The following is an 18,574-nucleotide window of genomic DNA, read 5'->3' as shown; positions in this document are numbered from 1 at the left end:
CTGAGGAAGTGGGGCTCCAGGACACACTGGTGAGGTTGTCTGCTAAGGGACATCGGGTTGGCGTCATGGTAGTATTTTTCAACTTCTGTCTATGAGTGAGATCATCCCATATTCACCCTTCTTTAAGAGGAAAATTTGTACTCATGGTATTCAAATGAAATATCATCCCTTTACATTATTATTATTATTATTACTATTATTATTTTGCTAGAACATTGCTCAGCTCTGGTTTATGATGGTGTATGGATTTGAACCTGAGACTCTGAAATTTCAGGCATGAAAACATTTTGCATAACCATTATGTTATTTTTCCCCAGCCAAGTAGCATGCTTTTAAAAATCATATAATGAGAAACAGGTTTTGTGTATATAAATATAACGTTTAACTTAGTCTGAAAGCCCTATTACTTTATCATTTTATATGCACATGAAGAAGGGGAAAAAAACAAACAAAAATATTGGGGCCTAGTCTGAGAGAAACATTACAGGAGACCATTGTGGGGTGAAAGATGTAGTAAACACAGGAAGAACACTTCTTTTCCCAAACACCTGGTTTACTTGGGTATTTGGTAGAATTCATTTTTTAATCTTCATTTATTGAATAGAGGAAGCCAGAAATTGAAGGAAGAGAGAGAGAGAGAGAGAGAGAGAGCTGCAACAGTGCTTCACCACTCACGAAGCTTTCCCTCTGCAGGTGGAAACCAGGGACTCAAACCTAACTCCCTGAGCATTGTAACATGTCTACTCAATCAGTTGTGCCGCCATCTGGCCTATAAGAATTTGGTAGAATTCTTTCCCAAGTTTTAGAAGTTGGATTGTCTGATAGAACAGATCCAAGGGAATGTGCCACTTCTTTTCACAGAGGGAGAACGACAGATTCCTTTAAATGAGCAATTTCTCAAAAAATGCCCGACAGCAGATCTTAAACCTGAAGAAATCTTGATTTCAGTGAACATCCCTTATTCCAGGAAGGTGAGGATGCTTTATACCCTTCTTTTAAATTCTTGAATTTTGTTTGTGAGCTTATGGTTTGTTAATTCCAGCTCAGAGTGGGTTAAGAGAAGATGTTGGGTGTATGTACAGGGGAGATGACAAGGACTTATGCTCTCCTACCAAGGACTTTATGTGCTCTCCTACCATGGACTTTATGCTCTCTCCTACTATTCCTAGACTCAGGAGTCCTTTGACTCTATCAGACTCATTCTCTCTCCCAGATTCTGAAGTTACTTTCTTGTAGATTAAAAACATCTGTTTCATAGAACGTTTAACCCTAAAGATGATTTTAAAAACATATATTTGCCTGTGTCTTGGGGATTTGAAAAAGACTGGAAAAAATATTGCAATAGAGCTTAGTGGAAAGAATAAAGATTTTGGAATCAAACTCATGATTGAATCCTGGTTTTAACATTTGCTGTAACTCTGAATTTCTGAATCCCTCTGAGTTTTGCTGTCCTCATCTAAAAAGTGGGAAGACTGAAGTCTGCCTTGGACATTGTAATTTTTCGCTAGTGCTGCCAGTAGAGAACCAAAGCCTTGGTGACTCAAAGAACATTTACCTACTCACAGGCTAGCCTCTGAATTCCTAGCAACTGGAAGTCTGATATCAGGGCATTGCCAATGTTGGTTTCTCTCAAGACTTCTTTCCTTGGCTTGTAGATGACGACCTTCTGCGTGGGCCTTCTGTGGTTCTCTCTCTGTTTACCCTTCTTAGGACATCCCATTATGGGATTAGGACTTCCACACACCAATTTGGGGGTTCACAATTAAGTCCCCAAGAGTGCAACAAGGGCCAGAGGAGGCAACATATATTGACGTAAACTGCTCCTATGTAGTTGTCACTCAGTGTGTTTTCACATGTGGCACTTTACTTTTGCTTCTAGTGGGAATTTGTGTCAGCTTTTCGACAAGCCCAGCGCCAACGAAATGCACTTGCTATAGTCAACTCAGGAATGAGAGTCTGTTTTGGAGGAGGGGACGGCATCATTAGAGAGTTGTCCATTTTCTATGGAGGTGTTGGTCCAACCACCGTCTGTGCAAAGAATTCTTGCCAGAAACTCATTGGAAGGTATGGCCGCATATTCTTAGTTTCCCAGGAATGGATCAGCTCTTTCTGTGGTGACACACTGTTAAAAGAAGAATAAATGACTGCCATCTTTTTTTTGACTAGTGGCATGAAATTTCATGTTCACTCTTTTTTTTTTTAATTGCTTCCAGAGTTATCAATGGGGCTCTGTGCTAGCACTACAAATCCACTGCTCCTGGAGGCCATCCCCCCTTCCTATCCCCCCTTTCTATTTCATTTTTATTTGACAGAACAGAGGGAAATTGAGAGAGGAGGGGAAATAGACAAGGAGAGAGAAGGATAGACACCTGCCAACCTGCTTCACCTTCCATGAGGCATTCCCCCTGCAGGTGGGGAATGGGCCTTAAACCCACATCCTTGTGTTTAACTGAGTATGCCACCACCAAGCCCACTTTCATATTTACTCCTTATGTTTTGATTTTAGTGAATTCTGACATCGACATCATATAGTTATATAGCCTGTGTGTGCGTGTGAGTGAGAGCCTATCTTCCAATAGTACATAGACACAATAAGAAAAATGAATATACTTGCATTCTCTATCATGAAAGAAAAAATTCATTGTGGAAAAAAAAAACTATCAGAGTTTGTTTTGTAATAAATTGCTAATTTCCTTTACTTCCCTGACCTTTTATTTCCATAGACAGTACAAATAGTCATTATTTCCTGAGCAATTAATTAGGCTTCTGTTACCATTTCAAAAAAAATAACATGGATCTTAAAACATGCACCTGACTGAACAATTTTCAGTTCAGATCTCATCACTCACATGATCTAAGTCAGTTTACTTAACCTTATGGCCCTCATTTCTCAGTACCTCGGTTATATGACAGAGGGGGGTGATTGTCCTGATGTCATAGTCATAGGGTAGTTGAGAGGATTAAGTGAATGGACATGTACAAGGTACTTAGAGCAGAACCTGTTCATGCAGTAAATGTCATAGGGCTGGGGGACTCCTGGGCTGAGATCTTCACCAAGGTTATCTCCTTTCTAATGGCCTGACCCAAAGTGAGGTCTGCTATTACCCCATGTGGATCAGATATCATAAGGGTGGTATACTAGTTCCAGAGCCTATATTCAGGCTTCCTGTTGTCAAACTGTGACACTTTGCTTTGTCCACTAGCTGAGACCTTGAGGTCAGGGGTCCTGCCAGGCTCTGAGTCTTCTCTTTTTACTCTCACAGGCCCTGGAATGAAGAGATGCTAGAGACAGCCTGCAGGCTGATTTTGGAGGAAGTCTCCCTGCCAGGCTCAGCTCCTGGTGGGAAGGTGGAGTTTAAGAGGACTCTCATCATCAGTTTCCTCTTCAAATTCTACCTGGAAGTATCACAGATTTTGAAGAGAATGGTAAATAGTTCTTGCCATGTGTGAGCTTCCCTGGCCCTCCCTGGCTTACCTCAGGTAACAGCCTTTTGCCAAGTAGCAGTAGAATAGAATATGAGAAGAGGATACAAAAGAATCAAATAGAATAGAATGGAATGGAATAGAATGGAATAAAATTGAGAACAACAGAACAGAATTCACTAGAATAGAACAGGCTAGAATAGAACAGAAACAGCTGGCCTTGCTGGTCAAGCAGAAGCCTGTCTTTTGCTGTGGTGTGAGTTTGGGGAATTGTGAGGAGAGCACAGAGTCATTGCAGGGTTCAGTTTAATGCCTCCTAGTTGTTTTTATCTCTGACCTGTTGTATGTCTAGATGACGTGCAGAAAAGTTATTAACTTGAAAAGACATATTAAATTTTTTTCCTTTACTGGGAGATTAATGTTTTACATTTGACAGTAAATATAATACATGCACAACATTTCTCAGTTTTCCACACAACTATACAACCCCCACTAGGTCCTCTATCATCCTGTTCCAGGACCTGTACTCTCCCCCACCCCCCACCCCAGAGTCTTTCACTTTGGTGCAATACACCAACTCCAATTAAGGTTCATATCAAATTTTTGATAGTGAAAATTTAAACTCATATGTAAATGAGCTATTGTAATTAGACAATCAAAAGAAAAAGTAAAAAGAGGGGCCAGGTGGTGGCAAACCTGGTTAAGGACACACATTACAGTGAGCAAGGGCCCAGGTTCAAATCCATCCTCAGGGGGAAAGCTTCAAAAGTGGTGAAACAGGGCTGCAGGTGTCTCTCTCCTCCCCCTCTCAATTTCTGTCTATATCCAATAAAAAATAAATAAAAAATAACTAAAAAAAAAAACAACTTAGAATCCTCCAGTTGATAGGAAACTAATATAACTTGGATGGTTAATTAAATTACATTACTTAAAGCTTCCACCTTATCATCTTGTGGCTTCAGTTCAACTTGCTCTATTTGAAATTCCTTTGTTATTGGAGAAAAGACCTTTGTTGTCTTTAATTTCCCATTATTTTAATGTAAAGGCCCACTAGGTGCATTTTTAAATTACACATATATAGTCCTCCTGTGTCTCTGGGCTCTCCTTTCTGGGTTGACCAGCCAGCTGCTAAAGATCATTTTTATGCTCATCCACAATGGTGTTCCTTGTCCTGATTTTTGTCTGGTTTAAGCAATATCTTCTGTTCTATTTATTTCTTAACATGTATTTCTTGTTTTAATGGTTGGTATCTCCTTAGTTACTAAGAGAATGTGCAAGAATCATAAAAAGCATAACAATGTTAGAAGCCAATGATCTATTATAGTTATTTGGCTTTTTATTTTATTTTATTTTATTTTTCCCCTGCAAGCAGGGTCTGGGGGCTTGAATCTGGGTCCCTGTGCAATGTAACATTTGCGCTCAACGGGACTAGGTGGTGGCGTACCTGATTCAGCACACATATCACATGTGCGCTCAACCAGGTACACCACCATCGGGTCCCTCCTACTTGGGTCTTTATCCAACTTCCCAACCATAGAAACATCTGCTCCAAAGGGAGAGTTCCTTTGTAGCATGTTTATCTTGCCAGCTTTCCCAGGGCAGAAACATGTGTGAGGCCTTCAAAATTGTAGGCTTTAAAATTCAAACAGGAACCAGCTCAGTATAAAACATAGGGAACTATTGAGCCACCAGCTCCCCACCTGCAGGAGAGTTGCTTCACAAGCTGTGAAGCAGGTCTGCAGGTGTCTTTCTCTCCCCCTCTCTGTCTTTCCCTCCTCTCCATGTCTCTGTCCTATCCAACAACAGTGACATCAATAATAATTACTACAACAATAAAACAACAAAGGCAACAAAAGAGAATAAACACATATATAAATTTAAAAAAACATAGGGAACTAATATCTATACATGCAGTGTACCAGTACTAGCATAAGTATTTCCTTCCACCTAGAACATGTAAGTTAGAAATGTAATGTGATTACTGGAAACTGTCATTGTCATGTCAAGCTCAGTATGTCCATCAGCTTCTTGGGATGGACCTTCCTCATCAATTTAACATTTACTTATGTATTTTATTTAAATTTATTTATTTGAGAGAGAGACCAGAATATCACTTTTGCATAGGTGATGCTGGGAATTGAACTCCAGGGCTTCACACATGCAAGCTCTGTGTTCCAGCTGCTAAACCACCCCCTATCCCCCAAACCACCCACAGACACATTACTCAATTTAATTTTAAATTTCCAGCTGGTGTACAGTTCCTAGCATCTATATATAGGACTCAAGATTCAAATACCTAAAAGCTTGACTGCCATCTGGATAGTGAGATGGATCTAGTATAGTTCTTTCTAAAGACATTTAAGGGCAGACTTTGTTCTCAATGATCCCCAGATCAAATGAGTAGGAGGGAAAAAGGGAATATGTCACACTTACCTCTTTATTACTACTTGTATTTGTATCTATATTTACATCTTTGTCCAACTGTGTATATTTATCTTGGGGAAATTCCAGCCTTACGGAAAAGTTGCCACAATATTACAAAGCACCTGACCGAGAACCCCCATTTATTTATTTATTTTTATTTTTATTTTTTTATTGGGGAATTAGTGTTTTACATTCAACAGTAAGTACAATAGTTTGTACATGCATAAGATTCCCCAGTTTCCCATATAACAATACAACCGCCACCAGGTCCTCTGAATACTTCTTGGACCTGTATTCTCCCCACCCACCCGCCCCAGGGTCTTCTACTTTGGTGCGATACGCCAATTCCATTTCAGGTTCTACTTGTGTTTTCTTTTCTGATCTTGTTTTTCAACTTCGGCCTGAGAGTGAGATCATCCCATACTCATCATTTTGTATCTGACTTATTTCACTCAACATGATTTTTTCAAGGTCCATCCAAGATCAGCTGAAAACGGTGAAGTCACCATTTTTTACAGCTGAGTAGTATTCCATTGTGTATATATACTACAACTTGCTCAGCCACTCATCTGTTGTTGGACACCTGGATGGCTTCCAGGTTTTGGCTATTACAAATTGTGCTGCCAAGAACATATGTGTACACAGGTCTTTTTGGATGGATATGTTGGGTTCCTTAGGATATATCCCCAGGAGAGGAATTGCAGGGTCATAGGATAGGTCCATTTCTAGCCTTCTGAGAGTTCTCCAGACTGTTCTCCACAGAGGTTGGACCAACTGACATTCCCACCAGTAGTGTAGGAGGGTTCCTTTGACCCCACACCCAACACATGCATCCAGAAAGATCTGTGTACACATATGTTCTTGGCAGCACAATTTGTAATAGCCAAAACCTAGAAGCAACCCAGGTGTCCAACAACAGATGAGTGGCTGAGCAACTCAGGGTTGAGTTGAATGAATACTTAACAAATATTATACTTTATTTCTTTTTAAAATTATTATTACTTATTTATTGGATAGAAACAGCCAGAAATTGAGAGGAAAGGGAGTGATAGGGAAAGAGACAGAGAGACACCTGCAACACTACTTCACCACTCATGAAGCTTTCTCCCTGAAGGTGGGGACCGGAAGCTCGAACCTGTGCCCTTGCACACCGTAATATGTGTACTCAACCAGGGGCACCACTACCCTGCCCCCACACTTGATTTCTTTATTTTTATATTTTAAAAACCAGTTTAGTGAGTAAATGGTGACTTACAGTGCTGTTGTTGTCACAGACCACCATTTAACATCTTGAGTCAACTTTCCTCACCCTCCACCAAATTCTCTTCTCCCTCCACTGTAGGGTGCTGGACCTCCCGCCCCCTTCTACCCCATTCCAAACCTCCCCCACCCCCCCTTTAGAGTCCTTGGACCTGCTGAAATAGGTCACATTTTATTAAATTTGTTTACATTGTATTTTCCTATTTTCCTTGTTTTGTTTCTTACTCCCCACCTATGAGTAACGTTATCAGACATTCTCTTATAATTACTATTATTGATTTAATAATGATCGACAAGACCATAGGATAAGGGGGATACATTTCCACACAACTCCCACCACCAGACTTCTGCATTCCATCCCTTCCACTGGAAGCTTTCCTACTCTTTACCCCTCTGGGAGTATGGACCCAGGATCATTATGACATTCTTCTTTCTCCTGATTTATTTCACTTAGCATGATTCCATCCATGTTGTAACAAATGGGAAGCTCTGGCCATTTCTAACAGTTGAATAGAATTCCACTGCATGCATATACACTGCAGCTTCTTTGTCCACTTGGCTATTGTTAGACATTGAAGTTGTTTCCAAACCTTCAACTTTACAGACAGTGCCATGGTTCACATAGGTGCACGTACATACCTTTGAAGGGATATTCTTCAGCTAGATGTTAGACTTTGAAGAAGATCCATTTGCTGAGTGCCCAGCTAAGACTCCCTTCCAATGGTTAAGGCCATTGGCCACATTTCTGATATCTATGACGGTTCTGCTTTGCAGGCCCCTGTTCATTCTCCTGGCTTTGCTGACAACTATGAGAATATGTTAGAAGACCTTTCTTCCAGGCAGTACTGGAGTGCATTCAAGTATCAGGTTAGTGGCTTTTCCCCCCTTTGATTGAAAGGGTGTGAGCAATATCTCCTGCACCTAGATATGCCACCTATCTCTTCACAGTTTTCTTGATAAACCTGAACTTCCCTTCCGGTGAACACATGACCTCTGTCAGTGTTAATCAGACTCTCAGAATCAGTGGAGAATTGTGACCAAAAATAAAGCTAGCAACAGCAATTTAAACAATGTCTGTTTTGGACTTGAAGGCTGTGTCTTCTGTGTGGTGGCCTTGTGCAAACACCATGTCGAATGCCCTTGGCACCATGGAAGTCAGAGCACAGCTACAGACACACTTTGTGTCAGACTATGGGACTGCTTTGATTTTGTTTTCAGAAGAGTTAGAAAACACAACCCCCAGAGGCTGGTGAGAATACAATAATTCTTTTAAAAACACCTTCTGATTTATTGTGCTTGAATTGAATTTATTGTGCTTGCTCCCCAGCCCCTGTTCTCCATGTGGCTTTTGTTGTGTTATATTTTTTTTTTAAATTTTATTTATAAAAAGGAAACATTGACTAAACCATAAGAGGGGTACAACTTCACACAATTCTCACCACCAGAACTCTGTATCCCATCCCCTCCCCTGATAACTTTCCTATTCTTTAACCCTCTGGGAGTATGGACCCAAGGTCATTGTGGGATGCAGAAGGTTGAATGTTTGGCTTCTGTAATTGCTTCCCCACTGTACACGGGTGTTGAAAGGTTGATCCATACTTCCAGCCTGCCTCTCTCTTTCTCTAGTGGAGGTAGGGTCCTGGGGAATTGGAGCTCCAGGACACACTGGTGGGGATGTCTGTCCAGGGAAGTCTGGTCGGCATCATGCTAGCATCTGGAACCTGGTGGTTGAAAAGAGAGTTAGCATACAAATCCAAACAAATTGTTGACCAATCATGGACCTAAAGGCTGGAATAGTGCAGATGAAGAGTTGGGGGGGGGTTTCCTCCATTTTGTAGATAGTTAGTAGGCATATTTTAGTTATATTCCAAAGGGCCTCTGGCTATATTGTTTTTTTTTCTTTTTCTTTTTTCCCCTGAGCCTGAAATCTGATATGCCAGTGGATCCAAGTTATTGTCTGGGGAGATGATATCATGGCTGGAAAAAGGACCAGAAAGCTGGATCAGGGAAGAGAGTAGCTCCCAAACATGGGAAAGGGGTATAAATATTGTTGACTGTAAACCCCATCGATTTGATGTGATCTGGGGCCCATAATCAGCTGAGGAGCCTATGTGACCTCTGCATCTCTCTAGATCAGCATACTCTATGCTATACTTGAGGAAGATGGGTCAATATTGGGGCAGCCTGGAATGTTCCTACTCATGAACACAGAATGTGAGCTCAGATCTAGAGGGATGCAGAGGTCACACAGGCTCCTAAGCTGATTGTGTGTTACATTTTTTAATTGAGTTAGATATGAGTTCCAAGAGCTATTTTTAAGCCTCAGTAATTAGAGGGGAAAAAATTTCTCATAACTTTCAAGTGGGATTTTCTGCTTCAACATCATAAAATTATTTCCTGAAGTCACCTCTATGGTAAACTTTGTGTTTTTCCTTGGAATTATTAACTTAAGAGTTTTAGTAACATAAAGAGATTTTTTTTTTAAGCAACACTTTGTGGAATCTATTGTTGGATTTAGTTATTAAATCTTACAGTTTGTTGTACTTAACATTGATACTGGTCGATAAGCCTTGAGGTTTTAGATTTAATATGTACAAGAATTCAAATAAACGAAGTTCCATTAATAGTAATAATTTTCAAAGTGAAAAGCAGCTGATATCTTCCTCGGTGTCCCACACAATCCAGCAGCTGCAACTTTCCTCTTGTAACTACCATAATGTCTTGACAGTGCAATAAACTCAAGAGAGGAAGCACAATGAATTAGTTTGAATCATCCCAACAAAAGTAATACTCTTTATATCATTGATATACTTAAAAGGATATTGTTACAAGACAAAGTTTTGAAGCAGTGTACACAAAGAGACAAAACAAACAAATGGTCTAAGGTAAATGAAAATAAACAGTTAGGTTCTAAGTCTAAATTACTGGTTAACAGAAGGGAAGAGGAGAGGGAGAGAGGCTAATTAGATAATGAAGGCCAATTAGGAGGTGAAGGGTATAACCGGGCTTTTAGCTGTGAACTTAATGTGTTAAATGCCTGTGTTGATTTATAATGAGAGATTGTTAAAACTTAAATAGTGTAATATGAATTCAATGGCATTATAAAAAATGTTTATTAAAAATTTTTATTGATTTAATAATGACCAACAAGACCATAGGATAAGAGTGGTACAATTCCATACAACTCGCACCACCAGAGTTCTGATTCCCATCCCCTCCTTTGGAGGCTTTCCTATTCTTTATCGTCTCTCAAGCCTTTATTCATATCTCCAGTTCTCTTCTCCCAGTAAAGGGCTGAGTGGGAAAGCTAAAGACTCTCTTGTATTTAAAATACTGGAAGAAACACTACATCTCTTTATTTTCACTTCGGTTAACGTGTTTAAGGTATCACCAGGATCACTGATGTGGACTCTGAGAAAAAGTCTCGTTAATGGGTCAACTCAATTATTCTTTATCGCCATTATAGAAAAGTTCCATCTTACAGTTCTTTCTTTGTTGTCCTCATTCAAGTAGAATAAAAACGGTTTTCTGGTACCAATCATGTCTTTGATATTTTCTAGAAACATAACAGTATATTCATTCTCTTCTGCAAAATATCTGTGCCATACTTAGATACAAACAATAAATAAGTTTGATGATAGCATGTTAATGAACACATGGGCATTAGCAGAAGAACATGATTTTACTTTGTCAGGAAAAAGATACATTCATTTACTTATACAAATGAAAATGACATTAATCTGTGGCATACCATTTAAAAGTTTGAAAAGTATAAGTAACACCATGGCTGTACATTCTAGTTTGTCTACTCAATTATTGAAATAGGCTTGTGTCCTGGTGTCATTACTAACTATGATAATTTTCCCTTCATTTTCTAAGTGCTCTGGTTTTCACATAAGTTATATGCTCACCCTCTTCTGGGAGATGTGTAGAATGTGGTTATAAAAAATGACATATTGGTTATTGACTGAACAGACTGCAGATGCAAAGCAGCCTCCTCAAGATTCAGTTGGCCGTCCTGTCATGCATTTGTCTGGCATCAAACATGCCACGGGGGAAGCCATCTACTGTGATGACATGCCAAAGCTGGACCAGGAACTCTTCTTGACCTTCGTAACAAGTTCAAGAGCCCATGCTAAGATCATGTGAGTGGTACAAGTTCTTAACCAGGGCCAGACGATGGCACACCTGGTTAAGTACATACATGACAGTGTGCAAGGACTCCAGTTCAAGACCCAGGTCCCCACCTGCAGTGGGGAAGCTTCATAAGTGGTGAAGCAGTGCTGCAGATGTCACTTTGTCTTTCTCCTTCTCTATCTCCCACTTCCCTCTCAATTACTCTTTCTATCCAATGTAAATAAATTTAAAAAATGGGACTGTTTTTATAATTTTTACTCAATGGGTAGTAATCATTTTATTTATTTATTTATTTTTCCTCCAGGATTATTGCTGGGGGTAGGTGCCTGCACCATGAATCCACTACTCCTGGAGGCTATTTTATTCCCCTTTTGTTACCCTTGTTGTGGTTATTATTATTGTTGTTATAAATGTCATCGTTGTTAGACAGGACATAGAGAAATGGAGAGAGGAGGGGAAGACTGAGAGGGGGAGAGAAAGATAGACACCTGCAGACCTGCTTCACTGCTTGTAAAGTGACTCCCCTGCAGGTGGGGAGCTGGGGGCTCAAACTAGGATCCTTACACCGCTCCTTGCACTTTGTGCTGCCATGTGGGCTTAACCTGCTGCACTACCACCCGACACCCAACCATTAGTTTATATCTAAGTTACATGGGTAGAAAAAAGTGAAGACAGTTAGCTATTTTAGGTAAACTGAGACAGGCAGTAGTACCCAGTGCAGATTAGAGGTGAGCCAGGATGTGGATAGAGGATTTGCTCCAGCAAGTTGCTCCATCTAATTGCGTTGTCCCAGAAAGTGTCCCTCTCCACTCTCCCCAGCTGTCCAGCAGAGCACTGTGAGAGGGCTCTTTAAAACCTCACTCAGCTCTTCCATGACCTGTTCTCCAGCTAAGCTTTCCTCTTCATCTCCAGGCTGCATGGCTGCTCTGAGGAACCCTGCTCCATCTTTTTTTTTCTTTTTCTTTCTAGGTTTATTGATCTGTCAGAAGCTCTCAGCCTGCCAGGTGTGGTGGACATTGTGACGGAGGACCACCTTCATGGAGTTAACTCCTTCTGCCTTTTAACCAAACCTGAGAAACTTCTGGACACATACAAGGTAACTTGTGGGATCGCTTATTGTGATTCCACTGAGCTGCCTCCCTCACCCAGTCTTTTATTATTATTGTTATTATTACTGATTTAATATTGATTTACAAAATTACAAGACAACTAGGGTATAACTCCACACCATCCCCACCACAAGAGTTCTGAATCCCCAGTCTCTCCACTGGAAGCTACAGCAGTTCTCCTAAGGTTGCAGATATTGGTTAACTTATTTCTACAACTCTTAGTCTATATTTGTATACCTTTGTCCATGTTTTAAAGATCTCTTCTTCTCTTTCTTTCCAAGTCACACATACACTTATTACTACATCCAAATGTCTCTATTTCCTTTTCTCTCTCTGGGGCCCTGATGGAGCTGGAGTTCAGAGCCCTCTGGTCATCTTCCCTCTGTCATTTCTTCCCTGCTGGGAGCATGGGCCAAAGATCTTTATAGGGAGCAGAAGGTGGGAGTTATGGCTTCTGTAATTGCTTTCCTGTTGAAAACCCTGACCCAATCTTTTTAATTTTATATTTTTAGAGAGGGAAAGAGAGAGAGAGGTCAAAGTGCTGCTCCACCATCATCCCCATCCTTGGTGCTTTCATTTGGTGCACAGTATTTTAAACACTATATTTTAATATTGAATGAAGGAAAATATAGACACTTTCATATTAAAGAAGATGATCACTTATAAGGGAACAAATGATACGCTGATATTTTATATTTTCTAATATTAAGATAGAAAGTTGTTAACAAGAATGAAAAGGTAAATAAGGAAAGAACAATGAGAAAGTTGGTTTGCTAATCCTTCACCATCTTCCCAGTCTAGTGTGCTCAAAGCCCAAGTCCAAGTTCAGGTGCTGCTCTCCCATGAGACCTCCCTTTACCTTTTAATCTAGGACCTGCTCTGACTTGCTCATTCATTCATTTCCATATACTCAACAGGCATTTCCCCTATCACCATAGCTTCACTTCTCCGAAGTCACTTTTTCAGATAGAGACTGAGAAAGAGAGAGAGAGAGATCACCACATAAAAATGACTTGGGGGCTGGGCGGTAGCGCAGTGGGTTAAGCATACATGGCACAAAACGCAAGGACCGGTGTAAGGAACTCGGTTCGAGCCCCTGACTCCCCACCTGCAGGGGAGTCGCTCTATAAGTGGTGAAGCAGGTTTGCAGGTGTCTATCTTTCTATCCCCCTCTCTGTCTTCCCCTCCTCTCTCTCCATTTCTCTCTGTCCTATCCATCAATGACGGCATCAATAATAACAACAATAAACAACAAGGACAACAAAATAGAAAAAATGGCCTCCAGAAGCAGTGGATTCTTAGTGCAGGCACCGAGCCCCAGCGATAACCCTGGAGGCAAAAAAAGAAAGAAAAAAGAAAAAAGAAATTACTCTACTGCTGTCCAGACTGTAAGCTTGAACCCAGGTTATTCACACAGCAAAGCAGGCACCCTCACAGATGAGCTATCTTACTGATCTCTCAACAGGCATATTTATTTATTTGTTATTTAAACATTTTTAAAATTCTTTATATATATATATTTATTTTATTTTCCCTTTTTGTTGCCCTTGCTGTTTTCTATTGTTGTTGTTGTTATTGATGTCATCATTGTTAGATAGGACAGAGAGAAATGGAGGAGAGAAAGACAGAGGGGGAGAGAAAGACAGACACCTGCAGACCTGCTTCACAGCCTGTAAAGCAACTCTCCTGCAGGTGGGGAGCTGGAGGCTTGAACTGGGATCCTTAAGCTGGTCCTTGTGCTTTGTGCCACATGTGCTTAACCCACTGCACTACCACCCAACTCCTTGTTATTTTTTATTGAGGAAGGTAATGCTTTACAGTGCAGTCATTGACATATGCATGCAATTTTATTATGTAATAGGCCCCCAAAGTTCTCTCCCTCTCTTCCTTGCCCCCCTTCCCCAGAGTTGTCTGCTCTGGTGCAATACCCCATGTCCAGTCCATGTTTCACTTTGTGCTCTCTCTCCCTGTCCTCTATTAAGTCCCACTAATAAGAGAACATTTGGTATTTGTCCTTTTCTTTTTGACTCATCTCATTCCACATATTTCCCTCAAAAGGGTGCAGAGGAGACAGCAGACATTATTAAAGTGAGCACCTACTGTGACTGGTCATTGTTACTGAAATGTTCCTTGTCCACATGAGTCAAAGTCTAGAGCACTGGACACAATTGTCCTTGAATGTACTTTTTACTATGCGTTAAGGTGTGTGTGTGTGTGTGTGTGTGTGTGTGTGTGTGTGTGTGTGTAAACTTCCCCATCTGGTTCCCTGCAAATCCTTCACATTTTTTCCCACAGAACAGAGTCAAGAGCAGAGGCACAATGATAGACCATTGATGCCAAAGTGACAGTTTCAGATGTTTAAAACCACGCGACTGTGTGGTCAGTCACCAGAAATGGCAGCGTTTGATACTTTTTCTGCATGCCTCACGCGTTTGCCCCAAGATGCTTCTCAGTCTCAAACAGTCCTCCCCCCGACTCTGATAGACTGAACTGATCAAGCTGAAAGATGGTGAATGAGATTCTGAAGCCAAGGATGAAACTGCCCCAAAGACAGGTTGCAGTGTGAGGCACCGACTGAAAACAGTGAAAATGATGACCTCTGTACAGATGTCAACTAGATGAGCGAGCCCTCAACTAGATGAGTGAGCCCAGGCTGCCCAAGTGTGCCTGCTCTGTGAGGTGGGCGTGCTTCAGCCGGGTGTCCCAGGGGCGTGTCTGTGTGCTGGGTCAGAGGGCAAAACCAAGCACAGAACAGAGCTGCTTTGAATGATAGCCCCTGTTCACTGAAGTCCTTTTCTTTTTATTTTTTATTTATTTTTAAATTTTATTTATTTATTCCCTTTTGTTGCCCTTGTTGTTTTTTTTATTGTTGTAGTTATTATTGTTGTTGTCGTTGTTGGATAGGACAGAGAGAAATGGAGAGAGGAGGGGAAGACAGAGAGGAGGAGAGAAAGATAGACACCTGCAGACCTGCTTCACTGCCTGTGAAGCGACTCCCTGCAGGGGGGGAGCCGGGGTTCGAACCGGGATCCTTATGCCGGTCCTTGTGCTTTGCGCCACATGCGCTTAACCCGCTGGGCTTCAGCCCGACTCCCTGAAGTCCTTTTCAACTGTGTATGTATAGCACATCTTTTAATAATCTTTTACCTCAGGTTTGAGCCCTGGCAACACCTGACAGGTGCTATGCCACTGGAGGAAGCTCTTATTCTGTGACACTTCTCTCTTCTCTTTTACCCACCTCCCCAATGGAGAAAAAAATAGTGATATGAGCAGCTAAATCATTTATGTACTTGTGCCCAGTCCTGGCAAAAATTTTTAAAAATCTATTCATCCGAATTTTGAACATATATGAAAACAGAATTATACAATTCTTCCTAGCTTCACCGTTGCACTGCTCATTATTGCTGAAGCTGAGAGGTTCAACATGCCGCCATATTTTTGTTTTGTTTATCTCTCTTTTCCTCCACTCACCCACACCCAAACCACGTGTGTGGTTGCTTAAGTAATATTTAACATCTTGCTGCCATTTTTTTCTGAGGATACAACTATGTGTTCATCCCAGAAAAAATCTTGACAGCCATTCACACTGTGTCATGACAAAAGAGGGAGAAAGAGTGTGACAGACACAGTGAGTCCAGTTACCAAGCTGCAGTGTTTTTTGTTTTCCTTTCTAAATGACTCATCTTATTGGGGAAATGTTGATTTATAAGATGATTGCTGTCACAAGTGTACAAGTTCACATCTCTGCATGAGAGGTGTCAACACACCACACCCTTCACCAACCTGTTCTTTTCCCTCTCTATTTCCATCCACTGTCTACCCTGGTCACTGTGTGAACTCCTGGGGTCACCTCCAGGTGAAGTGAGGAAGGGCCTTCTCTGCTAGGCTGTCCCTTGGCTACCATCTGAGGCTTTTGTGTGAAATGGGCTCTGCTGAACTCCTGGTCCTCCTTCTCCTTGAAGGTAGAAGCTGCCTCTCAAAATGGCCCTGATCAAGATGTAACCATAGGCCATGCTGGGACTGACTCTCCCAGACCAGCTGGCCCTCAGCAACCCCACTGGATTGGTCAGGGACTGGAGTTGGCAGCATTCTCTCTCCCCTCTTCAACCTCTATGGCACCAAGCCCTGAACTTCCCCCAGGGCCACCTCTGACAAGCACACTTCCCTTCCCACATCTGGTTACCTGCTGTGCTGCAGTTCCAGCCCATGCACAGGGGTTATTAACTTCTGTATGTCTAACACCATGGAGGGAGGAGGACATTGTATGAAAGGAGAGGACCCGGCCTTGCCCTCCTTGAGAACAAAGCTTTTTCTGGGCTGCAGGTGTCTTGCGTGGGACAGCTGGTCTGTGCAGTGATTGCAGAATCTGAGGTTCAGGCAAAGCAGGCTGCGAAGAAAGTGAAGATTGTCTACCAAGATCTGAAGCCACTGATTCTGACAATCGAGGTAAAGAATTCAAGGGTGGGCTGGGGAAACAGCATAATGGTTCTGCAAAAGACTTTCATGCCTGAGGCTCCATGGTCCCAGGTTCAATCCCCAGCACTACTATAGGCCAGAGCTGAGCAGTGCTCTGGCTTTCCTCTCTCTGTCTTTTTTATCTCATTAAAATAAAAAAATATGTTGATATGGCCCTGGTTGTATTGATTGGTTGAGCTCAACAGGTACAATACTAAATGGTATGGATCGAAGGATAAAGGAAAATAAGCAAAGCTACAGATGTCCCAGGACTAGGGGAAATACAGATTTTTTACAGAGAATGAGGAAGGTTCCCCGATATCTTAGAGTTTAAAAAGGCAAAAGATAATTATTATTATAGTCAAGATATTTGAGAACTTGGTTGACTTTGAAAATAATATGGTTAGGATTTACGGTATCATATAAGACATTACCATGGTTTAGGTCATTTAATGCTATTTACAAATAACTGTATCTTATATACTGACAAGACCAGTTGCTTCTGGTCTACCTGGTCTAAGATTATAGGTGATTTAATATTTTAAAAAGTTATTATTAAAAGTGCATTAGTAATTTTAGCCCAGTGTTAAAATTCAGTTGACTAATCTGATACCTTAAGTGCTTAGATGGAAGGAATGTATCTTTGAACTGAAGCCTCTGCATTAAAAATCTCGAGACATTCATTCTATTATTCCCCTCTCATATTAACTAAATATTGATTTTTAAGAGTGTGATGCAGTTATTAAAATGCTTTTGGCTGAAGTCACAGGAAAGAAAATCTGACTCCTGGTGGCATCCCATGTGCAAGGTTTCTATTAGACTCAAACTGTATCAGTGTTCAAGAAACCAGATTTCCTGTTTCTCCTCACTGCTGCCCACAGTACAGGCTTCTGTCCCTGTGACCTGTCCTGGGTGGACAGCTGGAGCTTCCTGCTCCTGTCCCAGAGCAGGAGACAGCACTACAGTCCCAGCATTGTAAGCACGAGTCCTGACAGGCGGCCTCATCATCCCATTTAAGTCCCATGTCCACCTCTGGACTCATGACTGAGCACAGGAATGGAGAGCTGTGGACTGCTACTGGGAGAAGATCAGTGTATTAAATTGCACCTGCTGGGGGGTCGGGTGGTAGCGCAATTGGTTAAGCACACTTGGTACACAGCACAAGGACCAGAGTAAGGATCATGGTCCCAGCCCCGGCTCCCCACCTGCAGGGGATTTGCTTCACGGGCAGTGAAGCAGGTCTGCAGATGTCTATCTTTCTCTCTCCCTCTCTGTCTTCCCCTCCTCTCTCCACTCTGTCTTATCCAATAGCAATGACAGCAATGATAACAATGATAAACAACAAGGGCAATGGAAGGGAAAAAATTTTAAAAATAAAGTGTACATGCTATATGGGGGCAATGGAAGAGACCCAAACAGAAATGTGGAACCTGCTTGGTGGTAAGCAGGTGAGAGGAATGCAGGATGGGCAGCCAGCAATGTCCCTGGGAGGAGGAGAGCCCCACGGCTCTGTCTTCACCTTCAGCCAAGCCCTTCACGCACATGGTGGCAGCCAACAAGATGCTCTGTGTAGTTGCTGACACTGGAGACATTATTTTTAGGTGCTTTCATGAGCATAAGGAGTCGATCCTACCATGCCTATGAGGATCTTAGCAACTTAAACAAGTTGGAGGGCTGCATTTCTTACCCCACTTTGAAGACAGGAGATGTATAAAGATGTATAAACAGTCTAAGATTCATCTTCATGGAATGATAGGGTCTTCTGC

At 41.6% G+C, this 18,574-nt stretch overlaps 1 protein-coding gene across 4 annotated transcripts in view; it reads left to right on the top strand.

Moving 5' to 3' along the window:
- Positions 1 to 18,574, top strand: part of LOC103121601 (aldehyde oxidase) — a 108,818-nt gene that overhangs the window by 37,765 nt on the left and 52,479 nt on the right. For all 4 annotated transcript variants that reach the window (XR_009550667.1, XM_007532126.3, XM_060194175.1 and 1 more), the window contains exons 13-19: positions 862 to 971; positions 1,880 to 2,064; positions 3,264 to 3,426; positions 7,882 to 7,974; positions 11,083 to 11,252; positions 12,214 to 12,340; positions 16,677 to 16,799. Coding sequence is in view for 3 of the 4 variants with exons in the window: in XM_007532126.3 (XP_007532188.1) it covers positions 862 to 971; positions 1,880 to 2,064; positions 3,264 to 3,426; positions 7,882 to 7,974; positions 11,083 to 11,252; positions 12,214 to 12,340; positions 16,677 to 16,799 (971 nt within the window). In the remaining variant the exon portion in view is untranslated. The remainder of the gene's footprint in view (positions 1 to 861; positions 972 to 1,879; positions 2,065 to 3,263; positions 3,427 to 7,881; positions 7,975 to 11,082; positions 11,253 to 12,213; positions 12,341 to 16,676; positions 16,800 to 18,574) is intronic.

Source organism: Erinaceus europaeus, chromosome 7 (assembly GCF_950295315.1).
Source record: "Erinaceus europaeus chromosome 7, mEriEur2.1, whole genome shotgun sequence".
NCBI lineage: Eukaryota > Metazoa > Chordata > Mammalia > Eulipotyphla > Erinaceidae > Erinaceus > Erinaceus europaeus.
Note: the sequence above shows the minus strand (reverse complement) of the source record. Positions and strands in the feature narration are given on the sequence as shown.